The following is a 10,617-nucleotide window of genomic DNA, read 5'->3' on the forward strand; positions in this document are numbered from 1 at the left end:
ACTTCAAGAAACTCAGTGGTTTTTTCAGGTGTTTTTTTTTACATTATAAGCTTTGATTATATTTTAATTTTACACTTTTAATGAAGATGTTATGACAGCTGGAAGAAAAAGGAAAAGGAGCTGTTGTTCTTGGTTCTGGGTTTAAGGTATCTGTAGGAATGGGAATCAGAACTAACATGAGTACTCAGTGACATAACTGTGGTTAAAAAGCAAGCCATTGCCATTTCCCTGTACATCTGACCACATTTGAATTTAATTATCCTTCTCCTCAATGATACAGAATTATACCACTTTAAGCAGTGTCATTGGTTTATGTGGTAGGTACCATTACTAAGCAACCATGTAACTTGCTGTAACTAACAACCATGTAACTTGCTGTAACTAACAACCATGTAACTCACTAATCAATGACGGAATCTCTTCTTATACATATTTCTTTTTTTATATATTCAATATATTTTCTCTCTGAGTAATACTATAAACAAATATTAATACTTCTAATACTTTTTCACTCTTTTTCACTCTAATACTTTTTTTATTCATGTGATGCATGACAAACTGTAGAGTGAACTCTTTGTTCTCCTGATCAAATGTCATGCTGAAAGATTGGAAACTGAAATATTAAGCAGCTGAAATGCCAAGCAAAGTTCACAAATGATGAAACGTTTTTATTTAAACTGGTCTTTATTGAAAATTCTCAGAGGAGCACCTTTTATTTTTTATTTTAATCTTTATTTAACCAGGTTATTCCCATTGAAATTAAAGGTCTCTTTTACAAGGGAGACCTGGCCTTAAAAGTTACACAAACCAGCCTTTATTATACCAACATATTATATATAAAGATTACTTCTTCAGTATTAGTTGGGCTAAAGAGACACAATCACAACTGCCTAGAAGATCTGTTAAGAGATTTTCTACATTATACATTATAACCAAATCTCTGTAATACAATATAATCAAGTGTGCCTTATATTCTAACCAAGTATGCCTTATATTCTGTGTGTTCATATATTTTCACATAACCAAGATATTTTCACATAACCAAGCGTAGTGTTAAAGAGAACATAAATGCATTCCTTACCTTAGTGTGTGATGTCAGATAAGCATGATATACTTCTGCATTGTTATTTTCAGTATGTGTGCAAGGTCAGATAAGCTGAGATAATGCTTGACCTCTCCCTTTTCAGTTAAAAGAGGAAGTACTATGTAACTGACTTTCACTATAAATAAAGGACCAAGCCTGCGCTCAGTGTGTCTGTCTTCTCAGAGACATTCACCCGTGTGCACGTCTTCTTTCTGAGTCGGTCTACAGTGTCTCATTTCTCTTACTTGTGTTTGAACTAATGTCTACCCCTGACAAGATCTAAAAAGGAACTATAGTTTACAGCACAATTCATTATTAAGCAACATACACCCACCAGAAACTTTTAGGTACACTTTGATTCCACTGGGCAGAACCACCTTTAGCAGATGGATACACTGTGGTCACGAAAGGAAGGAAATGGTCAGCAACAGCTGTCAGGTAGGCTGTGCGGTTTAAACAATGTGTGCCAAGAAAATATCCCCACATCGCCACCAGCCTTAATATAACCCTTAAAATTCTAATCCTACCGTCTGAATATTGCCACAGAAACTCAGACTCTTCAGACCAGAGAACATTTTTCCATTCTTCTGTTGTCCAATTTTGGTGAGCCATATGAATTTGTGGCATCAGGTTCCCGTTGTCAGCTGACAGTAGTGGTACCTGGTGTGGTTTTCTGGGTGTAATGGTTCAACATGTCATCCTTTTCTGTGCCTTGTTGTAACGACTGGTTATTTAAGTTACTGTTTCCTTCCTATCGGCTCAAAGCAGTCTGCCCATTCTCTTTTGACCTCTGGCATCAGAAGTTTTTTCAGACCATTCTCTGTGAAGAGATGGTTGTTTGAGACAATCCCAGTAGATCAGCAGTTTGTAAAATATTCTGACCAGCTTGTCTAGCACCAATTTTTTGCCACTTTCAAAGTCACTTAAATGTTCATTCTGATGCTCAGATTGAACTTCAGCAGGTCATCTTGATCATGTCTGCACGTTTAAATGAGTTGCTGTTACATGATTGGCTGATTAGAGGTAGTGGGTGTAGCTAACAAAGTGGCTGGTGAGAATGTTAACCTGAGACCCTGCATCATCAATTTGCGTATTTCATTTTGCTGTTCTGCACCTTATTCTTCATTCTGCTCAGCTGTGTTTTATACGTTGTTAAGCTGTGTTGACTTTATTGTATTGTGCTGTAAAATGACCTGATTATCCCAATATTAGGACTTGATAAAAAAAAGTATGTAACAGCTTTGTAATAAAGTAACAACTCCCTGCTCAAAGAGAAAACTTAGTTTATGTCCAACTAATCAAAAATAACAAGGCAAAATTACAAATTGCATCCCAAACATGAACCTGGGTCTCAGGAAGTTATCTCATGTGTTCGCTATAAATATTTCAGATTTGTGTGATAAATATTGTGTGACATAAAGAATCACTGATTAAATAACCCTGTTTAACGAGGCACATTTCATATTGAAGTTGACAACAGTATTGTCCCTGCTCCGTCCGAACAGCCGATCTGCCTCTTTTTGGAAGACTGGAACTCGTTCTGGATTTCCAGAAAGGTTTTGTTCTTGGTTTCAGGGACAACAAGGAAGATATATATTATCACCAAGCAGCAGATAACCAAGAACACCAGGAAACAGTACTGCTTCAGTCCGAGCTGTAAAAAATAAAACAAGTGAGTGGAACATATCCAAGTACAACATCGAGGTTTAAATGTTCATTTTAAATGCAAGAAATGGTGATAAAATATTCCAAAATGATCATAGATCCTCAACCATTTGAACACCTACCACAATGAAGGGGAAGACCAGGCCAATGAAGAAGAAACTGGACCAGTTTACTGACCCTGCAAGCATGTACGCTGCAGGGCGCGAGTTTTGCGTGAACAGCTCAGTTGTTAAGATGTTAGTCACGCCACCTTCATGGGGGAAGACACAGAAGAAATCCCTGTTACAGCTGATGTGCAGACGCAGCTGATGATGCACATGCTTCGGTGAAAGAAAGAACATTTTTACCTGGTCCTAAGCCAAAACTTAAGATGAAAGCAAAAACACAGACCATGCTGAGGTATGGAACAACTGGGCTCGCCTCCTGAGAACAAGGAAGTTGTGCAAAAGAAACGTTATAACACAGGTAGGGACATGCCTTAACCTCTGTGTGGCGTTCAGGTCTGTTGGACCCGTTTTCAGTATTTACCAAAAGAAAAAATATGTAATTTTGATTGTTTCTTCAGACTTTTTGCCTTTGGCTCATTTTCTGCAAAGAATGCATACAATAAAACTTCATAGAGCAACCCTGCACATTCATATTAAGCATGTGTGTTCAGGTGTGTTTTTAGTGTGTATGCGTTTGTGCTCCTGCTTTTCCTGCACATTTTAACCTCTGGGTTGTGGGAACCACAATGTAGTTTCTCACGCTCCATCCCAGGCTGCATATCGAGGGTGGGGCACAACAAATACAAATAGCTTGACCTGTGTGGCTGCGTATTGGTCATGAACTCATTCTCTGCTTAGCACTTTTAGATGAGTCAGTTTTGGAAGATGATGCAGAGAAACAGTTGAGTTTTATCAGATGTGATGGTGCAGACAGGAAGGAACGACGGGACAGACTCAAACTCTGCAGTGATAACTCTAGCCTTTAGCACGCAGGTCACTCGCTGTCAGGTGAGCACTCTGACAGTGCTCACCTGACAGAGTCTGACAGTAAGCACGAGGCTGACCTTTAGTCATCTCCAAAATAAGCTTACCAGCGGCCAACACAGGGAGAAATATGGATGCCAAAAATGGTTAAATTGCATAGTTTACTTGTCCAAGGACTGAAACACCTCCATATGTGATGCAACCAGGGTAACGAAAGCATGAACACCACACAGGGCTTAAACCCTTAAATATCTCTTTTTAAAAAGATTTCTTGGCCTGACGATAATTACCTGAAAAGTTAGGGTCAGCGTGAATAAAACGCAGCAGATAGCCATCAGTGTGTATCCTCCCATGATGAGTACTTTCCTTCCCAGACGGTCAATGAGCATACCCTGTGAGACACACAGCATGTCACAAGACCAGAAAGACTCCAGGCAAACATCTCTTTTGAGGATTACTCTGATCCATTTCATGTTCTATTTCCAGCCATCTTACACAAACGTCTTGAAATTCTTTTCTATTTTTCTTCCTGATGGTTTCTTTTTTATAATCTGACCGCCTCTGACAGTTCATCGCTTGGAAGCGATATTTGAAAGGTCTCATCTTGTGATTTTAAGATTGCTGTAAGTGTCATAGAGGATCATTATTTCTGTGTTTGCTGAAACAAAAAGAAAAATTTGAAACTAAAGTTCAATGTATTTTCCAGTTAAGATAGATTATAAATACAAGTATGCACAACTAAAGCCATTTCACACATAAACTCTGAACAGTGTCAGGAGCTGGACTTGGTCACATGAGACACATGACACCCGGGAGAAGATAGTTCACTTCAGATGTGCTGTCTCACCTGGCAAAACTCAGCTTGCTTCAGGAGATCCTGCCTCCTCGGTAGAGTAAGCCGAAGTTATTGCACTGCAAAGCTGAGGTCTATTGTGACTTATTTTTTAACAAATGATAGTCCTGAGTGGGCTTGCATGAAATCTTATAGTCTAAAACTCCCTTGTATTCATAATCTGACTCAGTAAAAATAATTGTAAAAGTATATTAATATTCGGACCATTACACACATTGTTTTGGGTTTACCAGTTGGATTCTTTGTCACATATTAGTCCAGTAATGGGTAAGCAGTCCTTCACCCCAGGAAAAGCAAATGTTACTTTTAAAGGCTTTGGGCTTAAAAAGTGTAAGATCTGTATCTTCTAACCTCTGACGTCATCATGCATTATGAATAAGTGAGGCATACATTTAGTCTATAAAGAAAACTTGTCTGTAAACAAGAAGAAGTTTTATAAGAGTAAATTTCACTTCACAGACCACCACAAGCACCCCAAGCAATAGCAATGACAAAGAAATTCGTAGAAAAAAAATGTCACATTAGAGTTTTATGATATTTGTATATCCTGAGTTAAACTGGAAGCAGAGATCTCATAAAAAGGACTACAAGTCAGCTTATGCTTTGAGTCATACTTATAAGGTGAATACACTCAGATTAACACACAATAACTGTGTAGGGCAGGGATGATGCATACAGCTCACTTTGATCTTAAATGGGTCAGAGCAGTAAAACTACACAATAAATGTGTAAAATTACAAAAAAAGCTCTGGTGGTTCATGTCATGTAATTAAAACATATCTAGTTTTCATTTTTGCGGGCATTTCTATAGTAGGTAGTGAAAAAACAGGAACTTTCTTGTTATTTAATTGTTTATCTATTGGGCCAATTCTGGCCCCCAGGCCTTATGTTTGGCACCCTCAGTGTAAAGGGACTGGAATTTTTTTTGAAGTCAGAGTTAGGTAAAAAATGATCCCAAAATACATTCATCTACACTTAAATCTATTGAGTTTATTGGGTTTTTAGAACATATCTGTGTAAATATAAAAAAACTAGTGAAGGTCTACAATAAAGAGATGTCTTTATGAATGGAAATACAGAAGGCTGACAACGAGGCGCAAACCACTGGTTACACTCAAGAACAAGAAGAAGATTCGACATGTACAGTACTGAAATAGATTCTTTGGGTAGATGAAACACAGAAGCCCAACTGATTGGAAGAGAAAAGCATGGCGAAGGAGAAAATTTGCTCGTGATCTGAAGCATGAAATGCTATCTGTCAGACATGGTGGAGGCCTAATGCATAGGCATGCATGGCTGAACAGCATTATAATGTTTACTGATTATGTGACTGCTGATAGAAGTAGCACAAAGACATCAGAAGTTTGCACAGCTATAATTTCTATTAAAATGGATAATGATCCAAAGCATACTGCAAAGAGTTTGTCTGAGGCAAATAAATGGGATATCCTTCAATGACCAAGCCAGTCACCTGATTTCAATCCACCAGAGCATGATTTTTTTAGTTCTTAAATAAAAAACTGAATGAAGACCCACAAACTAGCAGCGACTGAAGATGGATGCTGTAAAAGCCAGGGGAACATCTCAAGGGAGGAGATCTGGTGATGTCTGTGGGTTCTAAACTTCAAGCAGTTGCAGTGGATTTTCATCCAAATACTAAAAACAATACTTGAAAATACATGACGAGAAACTCATACTTACACATGTTAAAGCGGTGATGCATTCACAGGCACCAGTGCCGACAGTGGCGTATGGTATCTTATCACTGGGAATACCAGACTGTTTGAACACGTAACCTGCGTAGAAGTAAATCTACAGGGAGTGTAGAAAACAAATAAAGAAACAAACACAAAACCATAACTTTCAGTTCTTTGGAAACTCCTTTTTTATCTTTGTGTGAACTTTTTAAAGTGGTCGTACGTACAGCATTGATGCCGTTCAGCTGTTGTGCAGCGTTGAGCACCATGATGGTTAGAACTTGCCAGCGTAAAGAGCGATCAGCAAAGAGCTCCCAGGGTTTCTTGGCCTGTAAACCTGATAAGCTATTCCTCTCCTTCTCAATATCCTCTTGTTCACTGTCACAATCAGCTATACCGTGCAGCTGCTTCAGGGCTGCAGACACATAAGACACACAGGACTTCAAGTTATTGCACTTCCTTCATATCTGACTAATCTGCGGTGGCTGTTTGCTGTTTGGGGGGGTGTCCTGTCAGAAGGTTTCCACCGTCAGAAATTCATCACATGCTTGAAATGAAAAGATAAATGTCTCTGCCTCTGGTTATTTCTGCCAAAGGGTAGTCTTTATACATTTTATTATTTACGCTGTCACATGCACTAAGTCATCTTTCCTGGAAGAACACAATTCCCAGCGATCTGAAATGGAAGGAACGGTGCAGCTGTTTTACCTTTCTTACAACCCTCTTCATCCCCTTTGTCGATGAGCAGATAGCGTGGGCTCTCAGGGAACCAGGGCAGGATCAGGAGCTGCAGAAAAGCTGGGATACAGGTGGTGGAGAGCAGGATGGGCCAGTACTCCTCTTTCCCCAGGAGCTCTCTGTATAATTGTACAAGGACTTCAGCTTGATATTTTCTTTGAAGGGATGTAGCATTGGAACTGTGTGAAAAGTTCTTCTTCTTAATGTGTTTATTCATCACCTGAGGCCAATCACTTGTCCGGTAAAGATCCCCCCAGTAATGAAAATTGAGGTTCCCATTCCCATAGCACCACGCAGTGAAGTCGGAGCTATTTCTCCCAAATATAGAGGTTGAACACAAATGGCAATGCCTATAAAAATATTTAAAAGACATTTCAGAAGGTTTTCATGCAGCATCATTATTAGCCATTATTAACTGGACATCTAATTCATGTATCTGTGTTTCTCCAAGATTTAGAAACAAAACATTTAAGTGTTCCTGATGTACTCACCTGCATTTAATCCAGAGATGAAACGTCCGATGATGAGTAATTCAAATAACCCTGTAGGATAACTCAGACCCATCAGCAAAGCAGCCAGGAGTGCAAATATGTTATTGGTCAGCAGTGTCCCTTTTCTGGAAAGAAAAAATGAATCCCATTATTTATAAAAGAGAAGACAATTTTTCATTAAAAAAAAAACAAAAAAAAAACATGTCCATACCTTCCGACCCTCACAGACAATGTTCCACCAATCAGTGCCCCTATAAGTCCTCCTAAAGTGAATATGGACACGATAGTGGACCAGAGGAGGGTGAGACCATCATCTGATATTTGAGTTTGGTAACGCTCGCTCCAGGTTTGGTTGATGAAATCTTGCACATACTGGAGAGAAAAGAAGAAAATTGAACACAAACACTGTTTTTTATCAACACGAGTGCAAAGCAATGTCTAAATACTGCCACTACTCTTATTATCAGTCTACTTTTTTGTCACTGAATAACATCACTGTACTTGGCGATCATTAGACCGCCTGTGCTTGTTAGAACAAATTATGTGTTGTGTGTTTGTGTGTGCGTGTTCTCTAATATCAGAATAACAAAAACAGTGACTGTAGTCCACGTGTTACTAAGTTTGCCCTCAGACTGTGTTTTGATCATTTAGATCAATAGTTATGGAAAAAGTCCAGTGAGAGGCAGCAGAATTATTACCGCTGTGGGCGCATTGATGACAGATATATTATATCCATACTGAAAGGTCCCCCCGATGCCAGCAGCACACACAGCCAGCAGAAGTGATTTGTTTGGAAGCTGCAAACAGAAAAACAGACCCACAAACAAAAGTGTTTCAATATCATCTTGGACAGAAAGCTGCGTCCCACCATGCTGCCAAACGTACTTTTATTTTTCAAAACCCTTAATCCATTACAATCCACTTACCTTTGGCCGCCTTCTATCTTTGGTTGCTTTAGCTAGAAGAGGCTGATATTCATTCTTGTATTCTTTTGGCATGTTTTATATTTTTCTTAAAGTCCTGGATTCTTTGAGGGAGAGCAGAATATCAGAGTATCCTTCTCGCAGGAGCTTGCATCCAACAGGAAACTTAAAGCGGATGGGGGGATGAGTTTATGACGGGGATAATACAATTGATCTGTTGTCAGAAAGTGTCCTTAGGGTGTGGGGAATTGGCTAAATTATTCCATGTTTATTCAAAGTTCATGGCGCACTAACTGAATCCAAACACAGCATGCAGTGTAGTTTAATTACTTTCACATAAAAGAAGAAAAGTATTTCGGGATCCACACATAGGGGAGTTACATAGCATTATGATTTTGGTCTACCGAAAACATGTTTCACAAAGAGTAGCACAATGTGCACCTATTTTAATATATTTTGGTTTCTTTTCTTTTTTTTGTTTTTAAAGACTTGCATAGCTCACAGGTTTGATGCCATGGAAGTGTGATGTATGCCTACAGGCAGTATGCAGTACCACATTCACATTTTAAAAGGCTGAGAAAAAAAATCCATAGTTATGCCGTAACATATGTCCTATAGGACATATGTTATAGGACATATAGCCTATAGGCTATACGCTCAGCAGTAAAGATGCTATGTGCGGACTCCCCCTATAGTTCAAGTATAGAAAAGCAGTTGGTGAAGTTTTTTGAATAACTGCAGCCGCTGGATGGATTAACTGTGGAAAGCAATCTGGGCCGGCCATGGTGCAAGGTTTTTGTGGCTGCTGTCTTTTCCATCATAAGGACTCCAGTCTCCGTCAGAGGAGGGATGCCCGGAAATGTTTATAAAGGGCAATTCATTAGCAGTTTAATAAAGTTGATAATAAATATTCATAATTTAAGACATTCTGTATACAACAATCCGAACTGCAGTTATAATACATATCAATACCAAGTACTTTAAACGGATTTTTGTCAATCTGGCAACCCAAAACCACGCGCTTTTAGAATTTAAATATTTATTTAGGATTTATTTTAGGATTTAAAATATAAATGACATTTATTTAGGATTAAAATTATTAAACTACGGATTACAGCTCGCATCCTCCACAGACACTAGCTACGTTTTATTTCACGTGAATTTAACGTTTTTCTTCACGACTTTGCCTCGTGACTGGCTCTCTTTAGTCATTTGAGGAAAGACGTCTGAACCCAGGAATTATTTTTTTTTTAAAAAAACCCCCAAAACGAACAAAAAACAAGAAAAACAAAAAGAAACAAAAAACCCTGCAAATATTCTAAAATAATTTATTTTATTTATTTCTTTATTCTTTTTTTTTCTTTCTAACAGCCCTCATTGGTTCCAAACCCATGTATGACTCACCTCTTTCCTTGATTCCGCACGTCCCTCATCCGCGTTCATTTTGAAAGCTGCCGTAAAGTTATGCTCGCAGAAACCATTTACAAAGACTAAATTTTGCACTTGAATCCAAGTTCTGACAAAGTAGCTGCCTACTGTAAGGTGCAGCACATGACCTCGGCTCAGCGTAGAGGCTGATTAAGAGGTTGAGGCACATTCCTGCTGCATGGTGAAGCTTGCTCTCGGGTAAAAGAGGGCTTGTTAACCCAAATATTAAAATAATATTCACTTTGTGTTACACACTTCACACTTACAGCTTGTTTCAACTGTCATGTGACTTTTTTTTTTAGTTTGGTTCATGTATTGTGGTCACGAGAAAAAATAGTACAATAGGTTCTCACTATATTCAAAGATGATAACACAAATTTATTGTTCAGGTAGCAGAAGATGTCATCTGCTAATTTGTAGTTCCATAAAATTGGATTCTATTTTCCATGGATGACTGCCTCCTAGGTAAATACATATTTGGGTTTGAATTACTTTGGATAAAAGTGATAAAACAAATAATTTCTAAAACGTTGACACTGATTTTATTTCCAAGGTCGCTGCGCTCTTAAATTTGTAAATCATTCAAAGAGTTCTGTAGCTTACCACAAAAAAACAAAAAACGTTTTAATCCCGTGAGAACTTTTGAGACTCTAAAAATGGAAATCTCAAATAGAGTTAACAGTGGATATTTTTTTCAAAATGTACAGCTCAGCTTTAGTTTCAGTCTGTAGTGATGATTTGTTGATCAACGTTAAAACAGAGACAGA

At 38.3% G+C, this 10,617-nt stretch overlaps 1 protein-coding gene across 1 annotated transcript; it reads right to left on the bottom strand.

Moving 5' to 3' along the window:
- Positions 1–1,356: 1,356 nt before the first annotated feature.
- On the bottom strand, positions 1,357–8,497 carry slc2a11b (solute carrier family 2 member 11b). Its single transcript, XM_085474230.1, has 12 exons — positions 8,426–8,497; positions 8,198–8,296; positions 7,711–7,871; positions 7,500–7,624; positions 7,229–7,358; positions 6,979–7,127; positions 6,498–6,685; positions 6,275–6,385; positions 4,011–4,112; positions 3,097–3,172; positions 2,872–2,999; positions 1,357–2,738 (listed from the first exon to the last, which is right to left on the bottom strand). Exons 1-12 carry the CDS (start codon positions 8,495–8,497, stop codon positions 2,544–2,546), a joined length of 1,536 nt encoding a protein of 511 aa, XP_085330356.1. The 3' UTR covers positions 1,357–2,543.
- Between the last annotated feature and the right edge of the window lie 2,120 nt (positions 8,498–10,617).

This window comes from Copadichromis virginalis, linkage group LG12 (genome assembly GCF_057382275.1).
Source record: "Copadichromis virginalis isolate Kocher_CV1m ecotype Utaka linkage group LG12, C_Virginalis_male_GT1.1, whole genome shotgun sequence".
Classification (NCBI taxonomy): Eukaryota; Metazoa; Chordata; class Actinopteri; order Cichliformes; family Cichlidae; genus Copadichromis; species Copadichromis virginalis.